We start from the raw sequence: 12,069 nt of genomic DNA on the forward strand, positions 1-12,069 counted from the left end.
AACAAGGTCTATTTAATCATTATGTGAAACCCCAGCAAGACTCCCTGTCTGGCCTATTTGATCTGCAAAAATTGTTTTAATTGTAACTTTCAGTTCTCCTGCTTCTGACTGCATTTCTACTTACCATCAAAGGCTAACACCTAAGTTGCTAATCATTGGCTAAGATTTATAAATAATAGGTGTATGAGTGTATGTCTGCTTGACCCAGTTCTGAACTACTGTACATACAAATTATCCTCCATGCTAGATAATCTGTTCTGTCACCTTTAGTTTGCACTGCAGCTGTTTCATCTCTAAATCAATGTTTTTTGAAGGAGCTGGTGTGGCTTCATTCTTGCCAGCAGTTTGAGACAGATGTTCTCTCAACTTTAATTTTCCTTGTAAATCTTCCTTCTCCTGTTGCCACTTGGCCAGGTTGGAGGTCAACACCTGTTTTACAAAGAGAAAATACAATCACAATTTCATCCTAGAAGTATTTTTGCTTGATCACATGAGATGCTTGTCCAATTCAGAATTGAAAAGGAATATAACAGTGCATACTATCTGCAATTATAGTGCATAACTGTTAGTTTCCGGCAGGAAAGAGACACTAACTAACATGAAAAACAAGCATTCTTTTTTAAAGGCAAGAAAATTCAGATTTGACTGAATACATTGCTATTTTTTCTGTGGCAGGCAAAAATTATACAAAACTGTAACAGTAGTTACTCTGTTTACCTAGAGCCTTTCTGGGATTCAGGAATTATTTCTACACAGAACATCAAGAAATACCAAGGTGTCTCAAACACCCATGTGTATTAAAGGTGGTTAAATGTCAAATCAGTTTTAATGGTGACCACTGTAAGCTCACTTGAATTGCTGTGTTGACAACTGCTATAAAACATACACCCTTCTCTTGGCTTTTGTTTTGATATTTGTAGGGCTTGTAGAGGTTAAAGCAAAGTGGACCAGCTGCACTAAATATCTTCTGGTTGGCTGGTCTTTACTCATGTGTTATTTCTTCCCTTTCACGTATATGCACCATAGCCAGAGAACCACATATTCCATAACCTTGACTCTGGGGCTGAAGTACTTAAGTGGTAAAAGACAAGCTGGAGCAGGACAGGATAACAGATGTTTGTTGTTTATTCCACTGGGTAGGTCTTACCACCCTATACTGCAGCCAAAATGCTTCTCATTTAGCAACATAAATGCTAAGTCCAATTAGCAGACAAGCCTTGTTAGGGATTTAGTTCAAATAAATATCATGCAAACAAACTCTCCATCTTGTTGCACTTGACTGACAACCAACAAGACTTATTCAATCTTTGTACCAATATATTTCATGATACTCCTTATAGAGGTAATGTTTTAAATAATTGTTTTAATTTAAATTACATTGAATGTTCTGCAAAGGGGGGAACTGACATAACCTCCATGCTAGTGGTTAACACAAACCTGTAGTCTGCCAAAAGCCACCAATGGCCTAACAACTCCTCTTCTTAAAAGTGTAACTACAGTACTATCTTACTGTTCCAAATAAGACTGTGATACAGTAGTTTAACATAAGGAATAAGTGTACAAAATGGTATTTAAATCTCTCAAAGTGACAAAACACCCTCATCCTTTGTGAAGAATCCTGGTAAGACACCAGAGAATATACTATAGCTCAAAATGATGCACACATTAGCCCAATTCTATGCTTGTATAGAAAAAAAAAATGGTGAAAGCTGAAGATAGCATTCTATTTCCAAGCATTTTATTGCTTAACTCAAAAATGAGATGTTGTTTGAAAAAGCTTTTAATGTATATGTGTTAATACATACATACACTCCCATACCGTTAATCTGAAGACCACACATATATCCAAATACAAGAGAAACTACTTACAGTCATCTTTATTCCCATTATGAATAAGAGACTACTTGTAGATTTTGCATTAGCTTTAAAAAATATCATGGGTACAAGAAAACGTACCCTGTATTTAAAGTTAAAATTCCTACAGTATTTATTTCAAATTCATTAAGTGCACTTATTAAAGTCAATGGGCATTTTACATATGTTTCTGAGGTAAGTACTGTTCTTAGTAAAGGGGTTAATCTTTCCATTCCCTGCTTCGTCTGCTGTCATTATCGAACAAGAGATAAATTGTGTTAATGTATTTTCTAATTGACTATTCCTTAATCTGATATATTATTCTCATAATTAATACATTCTCAGAGTAAAAGACAAAATGAAGGCAACTTCAATAAGCAAAACCAGTAGTAGTACAGAAAGACGTAGTATAGAAAAATATAAGGACTATGTTAATTTGTCTAGTGTAACCAATATTTCTGCATGCAGAATTTCATGATTCACTGTCTCTATAATAAATTATTCATAAAAAGAAAAGAAAAAAAATCATAGCTAGATCAATAACTCTGTTTAAAATTAGAAATGCCCCTGTATCTACCCAAGATAGCTTGTGACTCTTAGAAGTTTCATAGGCTACTGCTGCCGCCAATATGCATCAGATCTAAAATGTCTGGATTACACTGGCCACGTTTTCAAAAATTATAGAAAATTTATTGAAAAAGAAAGGGCCTTGATGGGACAGGTGCTAAAGAGGACAGTGCTATCTGGTTATAGAATTTACTTAAGGAGGTAGAAAAAAATACTTTAAAATAAGAATCTATATAAATTCGGAAACAGAATCAGAACTACAGGGATGAACTGAAAGTAGTTATATGATGCACAAGATAAACACGCCAAACTTGCAAAAGCAGACAGACATGCAATTGCAATCAGATATATCAAGAAGGTTGTCTTTTAGCACTCACATAGGCAACGTAAATGTTACAGAACTGATAATTCTATTGCAGTACTGTTCTATTTGCAACATATTGAAAGACTATGTGAAAATCCTATATAAACCTATATGGGAAGTGAAAAACAGCCCCTCTGCCCCAGAAGGATATTTATTCCAAAAAGATATTCCTTGCATTTACGTACTTAAGCAGCAAGTTCATTACCCTACTGTTCCTCACCAGTTGCTATGTTTTAGGTCAAGTCTTTTGTTCTTTTTTCTTTTTTAGACACAGCAGAAGTTTTGTGTGTGTGCTACCATGCACGCAAATCCTGAGTGACAGGGTAAAAAGAATTTACTGCAGGGGAAGAGGTCACCAGGATGAAAGGTAGAATCTTAAACACCAACTAGACCAGATGTTGATAAAGGCAGGCTACCACTATTCCTCTACAATGTAGCGGCCTTTGTTTGCTGCACCTCCTCCAGAGTGTTTTGGCTTAACAGATGTTTGCAAGTTCAATATTTTAACATCCATCTATCTTAATCTCCTTGCTCCTCATATACCCATGACACTGTTCTGCTGTTCACAAAGGAGTAAGTGACGAAATCTCAGTTTCTATGCAGTCAGTGTCAAACTTTCAGTGACACAGCAATGCATTTTACCATAAGCCTTTTGCTCACAAAGACAGCTATGTGGAAGGCCCAATGGATCAATGTAGGAAGCTCCTGGAATGGTCTATTGCTCCTTGACATCACAACCACCCCGTGAGGAGCTTTAAGCTCAGTTTACAGCAGTCGCCCTCCTACTGCCACTGGCATGTATGAAAATTAAATTTCTCTTGGTAGTGGCTGATACTGCACCGTCCCTGGTGTTACGTGATCCTATACATACATATTAGCAAAATATAGTATACAGGAAATATTTCTAGGCAAAATTATAAAATAGGATGTAAGTCAGGTATTCTTGAAAACCTTTTTAAGCAATGACATAACCTTATTTTCCTCCTCATTTAATAATTCAATTGCAGTTAATATTCTCAGATGTGTAAAAATCCTGTTTGCTATGAAGCTTCTCATACTAAAAGCCTGTCACATGAAAACATTGCAATGTCTGTAAGAAACCTGAAGTTGACACACTTCTTTTTTTTTCTCTAAGAAACTTTGCTACAGTAGGTAATAAAATAGATTTGCTATATGCATATCTCCTCTACCAAGTTCTATTTTTAAATTTAACACTGCTTGTATGAAAGTTTTAAATAAAACACTATTTTCTTAGAGTTTTATCTTGATCATGAAAAATACACAAAAATGAGCAGTACTTGTTGCACACATAAACCACCAAAGAACTTTTCAAAACATACTTGCAGGCACAGTGTTAGGCATTTATCACTTTACCCACACTGTCAAATGTTATATAACGTAATGACAAACCTATTTACAATTTCTTGCATCAATCCCACTCATCTCAACCCATTTTTGTTCTCTCGAATAAAAACCTGCCTCTGTCTGATAGGTCACAGAAAAAAACCCACCAAAAACCTAAAATAAAGATGGCATGTAGCTATCTGAAAAATATGAAAATACCGGACTAAAAAGCCAACTGTGCTGCCTATTTAGTGGGATCATATAGAGAAAAGGCAAATAACTCCAGGTCCTCAATGAAAGTGCTTTTCATGCAAGTGCTGTAAGTGGCAGATTACTTAGTATTCTAGACATGAAGACAAAATATCAAACAGAAGTCTTTGGTGACTTAATATCCTATCCCTAAATAGAAACAAAGACCCCCCAAAGCAAGACAAATTTCAAAAATGTAAAAATTATTTCCCATTTATTCTGTTGAAATTTTAGTAAAATCTACTGGATCACTTAGTTGTAATTTCTTTTTCAGCCAAATGCAGTTATCAGGAGCTGACTATTTCACAAAATGTCAAACAAATGAAGGTAATATAGAGGACTTTTTGCCAGTGCTTTAGCTAGTTGTTAGACTTCAGTAGCCTTTAGAGACCACTAAGTACCCTTTGGCTAATTGGCCAATGGTAGATTAATCCTCTTTTTATTCTAGCAGCACTATTTTAACACCCTTTGCACTCTGTCAGTGTAGTATCTGAATGACAAAATAATATTGTGCATGAATAATAAGCAGAAAAGTTAAATTAACATTTCATGTTTCACATGCCATACCTGTGTGTCAGGGAAAAGAACCCACTTTTAAAGCCACTGACATTCAACTTTTTTAAACAATCTCATGTTGACATCTTACTGAAGTGAATCTTCCTAATTACTGCTAATTGCCTATCACGGCAAAAAAAAAAAATCTTTCCTTGAAGTGCAGTTGTCTAGTATAGATGAACACCGCTCCAAAGTGCACAGTAAAGACAAGCATGACACTTGAGGTGTGCTACATTATTATGAGGTCATACTAAATATGGTTTGCAATGAACAAAGCAGCTTTTAAGGATGTTTAAGGCACTGAAAATGTCAATCTCTCATGAAGTGTTTAAATTAGTTCCCAGAAGAGAAATATGGACATCAGCCTGCAGACAAGAGGTATATTTCTAATCTCGAGTATTTTACTTTAGAAAAAACATATTTGTCCTACTGATAACATCATGGTAACACAATTGCAGTTCATCTGCTTTATAAAAGCAATATTTGCATTGCTGTTATCTATAGAATGGGCCTTTCACACATATAGATTATAAATTCAGCTATTTATTGGGGAAGCAGTTGCAATCACTAACTAAAATTCCTATCAAAAACTTTGAGTGTCTTCTTAACCATGTCCTAGTACTGATCAATCATCACTTATAACGGGCTGTTTAGTGCACAGCACTTCATAAACAAGGGGTTTATTTGTATTTTTAATTTGGCTATTTCGTAGTTAATTTACAGGTAAATTTATTCTGCAAGTTATAAAAGCCTAACATTGCAACATCTGGCTATGCCAATTTATGGAATACTCAAAAAAGAAAATCAATAAAATAAGTCCAGATAGGTACATTTTCAATTTTGACTTTTTCTTTTTGTTAATAACAATAACAATAATAACAATAATAAAAATAATAAAAACAATAACAATAACAACAACAACAATAATAATAATAATAATAATAAACAACAAACAACAACAACAACAACAACAATAATAATAATATAATCACATAGAACAAGACCAGAACACAGAGAAACACACAACACTCATGTATAAATGGAGTAATATATTCTGGGCCCAATTCTCCAAGAAATCATCTGCTTCTGTAAACAACAGACAAGCCTGATGACTATAGAATTGCACAATGTGCAACCAATGATTTTTCAAATAAATTACAGAAAATAAAAAAACCCTTTGTAATAACATAAACTAAAATGCTTCTGAAACCTGGGATCTGTGTAATGATAACAAGTTAAAGATAAAGGTTTTGACCAGCAGCAATTCTATTTTATCCTTCATTTTCTATCACTTTTGTTTCATGTCACTGTGCAAGTAAATATTGCCATATCCCATGCCTAGTTTCTGTACATAGTAAGAACACTATTTTGCTTTCATCCTAAAGCAGATGCAGCACTCCATCTGTCCTTCCAAATTTCAAAGGAATATAAGGACTGTTAGCTATGTCTTTAACATTATTTATATAAGTAGTTTCATTATGATCAATTATATGATCACAACTACGTGATTTAATTTTTGTAGTGACTGAGTTTCCAATGTGGACATGCAAACACAGACATGTCCAGACCAGTGCTCAGAAGGTCTTAAGATTTTCAGGCAAAAAATTACCGAACTAAAAAAAAAATTTCTTAAAAATGAAAATATATTCAGTATTGCAGTATATTATACTGTATCTTAAATATTGAGTTTAACTTATTTGAAGCATTAATACGTACTGGGCAGAACACAGTACATTAAAATGTTTTACCACAAATAAGTCAAAAATGAAAATATAACCAGAGACAATTGACAACACTTGGTCCAAAACCCGGTGTTTTCATGTACCCACCATTGCTATTGAAATAAATACTAGTTACCTTGGGTATTCCAACACGTAACATGCCCGTGCACAATAAGCATCATATAAACAAGCAAAGACTTCCAATTGGTGCATAAAATTTGCCCCAAGATTTCCATGGATTTGTACTTACTAGGGAATTTTCAATGTAAGGCATGGAATCCGTGCAATCTTTTGTAGTTAGGACCAGGTTTTACTGCATGATTTTTTCAGGACCACACTGTATTTATCTGATTTTCACCAAACATGAGAGTTGGGGCAAACTCATAAAGCTAGAAATTTGAATTTTTCAGCTAGGGTCAGGGATAGTGCTTGCCATATTCCCCCTGCTTAATCTTAACACATCTAAGCACTGCAAATGAACTACTTGCATGAGAGCCAGTCAGGGAATTTCACAATCCCTACAACTCATTACGAATTTAACAGCAGCAATACTAAGTATTCATATGTTTCAGATAACACATACAAATATGCTGCACTAAAACTCATTGGGGGAAAAAATTAATAATGCTTCCATCTGTTTTCCATATAGCTCACATAAAATAGAGAGAAACCAAAAAGAAAATGCTATTTTAAAGACTGTTTTTAAACTTTCTTTTGATTTACCCACTTAGTTCCAAAGCATACAGCTTTATATCTTTAAAAATTAAAGTTATTTTTAAAAGAATACATAAGCAAAAAAGAAACAAAAAGCTGAAAGAATGGTGAAATATTAATTTAAACTCTCCTCATTTCCATCTGTTTTAGAGAGTGAACCATTTTCTACTGAAATATTTCTGCATCTCAAACATAAGTGGGCAGGAAATCTGTGCTTGTAGGGGAAGCTGTTCCAACTCCCATACTCCTCCTTATATATTATTTTCCTTTGCTTAAATCTCAACTTTCCAACTGTTAAAGACCATTCTCTTTCTACTTACAGAAAACATGACTAAAATATACAAGCGTTGTCAGAATTTTAAGGCAAAAATGACTAAAATGTATGTAGGTTATAGGTATTCTCAGAAGTGGGTTGCAATATTCAAGGAACAAATTTACAAAGATAGCTCTATGCTTTATACAATTATTTAAACATCTCATTTGCAACTGCTTCTGATACCAACAGAAGCTGAAAAAAATGTCCTTAGACTTTATTTTTTTAAAATGTAGACAGATGTCTAAAAGCAAAATATAAACTGCATTAACAAACTTAAGTAATTGATAAGTTCTGTGTTCTCATAGAGCAGAACAAATCGAGAAAAAAAACAACAAAGATTTTGGAAAAAAAAAGTTAAGCACCTGGAATTTTTCTAGTCACATAAAGGTGATACTATATAAATATTTATTATTTACATCTTTGTATAAGAAAATAAAGACATATTGCTTGACACTTCTGAGGGGTATGAGAAAGCTGATGACAGAGATTGTGGGGAGGATGCAAAGAGAGGAATATTTTTCAAAATCATGAACTGCATTTAAAAATTACCACTACAATGTACTGCATATAAATTAAAGTGGTAATTCATCCCTGGATTCTTGTAAATGAAACCCCACTGTCTTATCTTTAATTTGCAATTTATGTTATTATTGGATCCTCTGCTAAAATTACAGGCGTAAATGAACAGTTTAGGGTAAAATACTCTTTACATTACATATTAAATAGCTGAAGAGGAAAAAGCCATGTTTTCAGTTGAATGTATAAAATGAAATATACTTTCACTTTATAATGAGTATCATCAATATTATGACTCGGGCAATTAATTATTTTCACATACATGAATAGTTTGAGGACAACACTGTATTTGTACCTAATTCCTGCAATTCTACATTCCAGACTGAACTAGACCTATAGCTGCAGTACCTTAACACCTCCCTCATACTCTTCTTCTTGCTTCACCAAGACAGTATAGACTATAGAGAGTATAGATAAAATCACACATTTCTCTTTGGTGTACACAGTGCCCTAAAGACCACAGGACCACCCTTCAATCAACAAATGAACAGAAAACTGTGCGCAGTTCAGCCGCCAAAGAGTAAAGCCTTTTCCACTGCCTGTTAATCTTGTGAGACATGCTATGGCTAGTCATACGGCCTCCACTGCTGGAAAGGAACTGAAGGCAGCAAAAAGCAGCACGGAGTGATGCAAAATAAACCTGAACATGACACAAGCCATGGGAATAGTCCATGATTATCTCACTAATTCCCAATTAAACTTTAGGAGAGCAAATGAGATGGTTCAAAGCATTAGAAAGGAATAATAAATATTCTTCTACCTCCTCTAGCAGTAACAGCTTCCATGAGGTTCAGGCACTTCAGACAAACCAACGTGGCATCAAAACCACAAAACGTTTTCCTTAGTGTCTGACTTCAGCAGGGATGTCATAGAATCCTGTGAACCAGCCCTCATTGTCTGCAGCCATGGGGGGAGGTGGTCTAAGGCAGAGAATAATTAGAAAAATCCCAAAGAGGGAATGCTGTAGATAAACATTTTAAAATGGAATCTCAGGTGTAGTTCTCTGTCTCAGAAGTAGTTTTAGTTGTAACACTTTTCTTTCCTCTGTTGTTGATGATTACTTAGTTCTTGACTCCTATTCCTTTATGCCTAGAAAAATGTTATTTTATAGATTTCACAGAATCATAGAATGATCAAGGCTGGAGGAGACCTCTAAGATCAAGTCTAACCATTAACCTGCCACTCTGCTGTGACCCCTAAACCCCATCTACGAGTGCCAGATACAGACGTCTCTTACAACACTCCCAGGGATGGTGACTCCACTACCTCCCTGGGCAACCTATTCCAATGTCAAGTAGTTTAACTAATTACAAATCTTCGACCTTTTCTCATAGTGTGTTCAAAACTTACTAGGATTCTCGTTTCTTTCTTCCAACATGTTTATTTCACGTGTGGTACCCAAAAGAAGAAACAATATAGCACAGAGTACGTTAACACTGCTAAGTAACAAAACAAATGTCCTCTGTGAAATTCTCTGTAAGAAATGATGCCTGATAAGCTGGCAACAGTTCTGCTATGAAGAGCAGTAGAAGCTGGTGGCCTTCATGCTATGAAGTACCATCCTCATGTTCCTAAGAACCAGACACTTTGATTTGTCCACCCTGTGGACCTTTGAAAAATAAACACACGTTTCCACAAGCCAAAACAAAATCCACAAAACCAAAATGAAAACCAACCAACCAAATGAAAAGAATACAATCCAACCAACTGCAATTTTTACTTTTTCCACAACTTATTGAGATTGCATCTTACGTATGTTGATCTTGTAAAGGGAGAGACAACATGCAAAATAAATGCATCTTGTATGCAAATAGTTTTTTATGATGGACAACTTTTTTCCTCTAGTTTTATTGTATTTTTCTGTAGAAATGTAGGAAAACATTTGAGAAAGTAGATACTAAGAACATTTCTGTTCACATACGATATTTCAATTAAATATTTATTTTGTCCTGTGGGATTCAAAATGCAGAAATTATCTCAGAGAAATAAAAGAAAATCATTGTTATATTCGGAAAAAAAAATCACAAGACAGCCAAATTCAAAACTTACACTTCAATAAAACCTGTTTCTTCTTGCCTTAACAAATAACTGATTTTTAAACCAAATCTCTACTTTTCTGAAGATTTCAATGTTTAAAATTGAAAAATATTGCAAATATATTTTTTTTGCTTCATGTCTAACTTTAAAATTGTTACATTTACAACCAGTTTAGAAAGAGAAAATGAAAATTAAGAATTGCTTTTATGTCTTTTTTATTCTTCAAAACAATTTTTTTTAATGAGAAGGTGCAACATCCATTTGCAGGTAACAGTGATTCTATTGCCAAAATGCTACCTGTAAAAATGTCTAAAAAAGTGACATTTGATCCTTTACAAATAGATAAATAGTACATGGACATTTGCTTCTTTATTATATACCTTAGTTTTAAATATTTTTTTACATGACATGGTTTTGGTACTAGCAAAAATGTGATGCCTTTTTCAATCAAAATTTATAATGAAAGCAAGCATGTAAATATCAGTATTTTGATGGTTTAATCTGTAGAAAGTCACACACCCTTTCTGACAACTATTGCTTAATGAGATCTTAATGATAAACTTGAACTGCCACACATCTCTACAGCCAAAGTGAAGCAAGAAAAGTTAAAGATCTCTAAAAAATGTAAGCAGAGTTTCTTGCTTGCAGCTGTATAGGAATCATCATTTTGTTAAAAAAAAACCAGAAATTTTAGACTTGTAATGCTTGCATCACTTTCACAGACTTAAAATCTTGTTCTCCCAAGTGACCTAAAAAACTGAGAAAAACAGGAGTATGACTATAGTGTACAGGGTGTTCCTAGAGATAATCATACTTTCTTCAACACATAATACAAAACACAGACATTGTTTTAACAAATACCACTTGGCTGACCCAGAAGATAGGACGAAGGAATAACAGAGTCACGTCCAATTCCTCATGGATTCTCAGCTTGGATCCTGGTTTTTGCACAGTTTACCTTATGAACATGATCCGAGTGACATTTCACAAATTCCTGGATAAATGTTGCTACACTCTGCCAGCAGAGAGACTGGCTGTGTCATGCACAGATCAATAACAGTGCTGTGTTTCATCAGCCTCAAAATCAAAAGTGCTTCATCTGGCAAAAGCCATGGCCCTTGAGGATCTGACATATATAAACTGAATACCCTACACAGGATGCCTACGACAAAAGCTGCCAGAGTAAAGACAAGTCTAGAGATACACAACGAGTATATGTAAATAGGAAAATACATATTTGTATATATAAAGCAGTTTTTAACTCTTGTTTATGAAGAGCATCACAAATATCACAAAGTAGCAGCTAAATAATAGAAATTAGACTAAAATTTTATTATTCCTGACACAAAAATAGGTGCACAAAATAAAAATCATAATATTTGCAGGAATTTACAAGAACAAGCAGGTACATTTTGAGCTGTACACAATAACATATATGACAGTGGGCTGCAAAAAAAGGCACTCTAAACTATACATACTGCCCTCTTATCAAAATTATGTTCATTGAAAACATACTTTAACTTTTCCAGAGTAACTATGCAAAGTACAAGTCTTCAGACTGTAAATCATCATATACTACCTCAATCTCAGTACAGGCTTTCTTAAAGAAACAATGTAAATTTAGGTCTCCTACGGCTTAGCTTTCCTTCTGACAATGTTAAATTTGTCTTTTGGTGACACAGCTTGTAAAATTTGCATTTTCAACTAAGTGCAGCACCCACAGATTTTTAATTGAAATGACTTTCTATCAGAATGCCTTTCCTTCACTTTTC

At 34.3% G+C, this 12,069-nt stretch overlaps 1 protein-coding gene across 1 annotated transcript in view; it reads right to left on the reverse strand.

Annotated features, from left to right (window-relative positions):
- Positions 1-243: 243 nt before the first annotated feature.
- LOC103804300 (centlein-like) overlaps positions 244-12,069 on the reverse strand; it is a gene marked incomplete at its 5' end in the record, with an annotated part of 62,621 nt that continues 50,795 nt past the window's right edge. Inside the window, one exon of the mRNA XM_009076907.1 lies at positions 244-429. Coding sequence (XP_009075155.1) covers positions 244-429 — 186 coding nt within the window. The remainder of the gene's footprint in view (positions 430-12,069) is intronic.

The sequence above is a fragment of the Acanthisitta chloris genome, unplaced genomic scaffold, assembly GCF_000695815.1.
Source record: "Acanthisitta chloris isolate BGI_N310 unplaced genomic scaffold, ASM69581v1 scaffold4076, whole genome shotgun sequence".
Lineage (NCBI taxonomy): Eukaryota > Metazoa > Chordata > Aves > Passeriformes > Acanthisittidae > Acanthisitta > Acanthisitta chloris.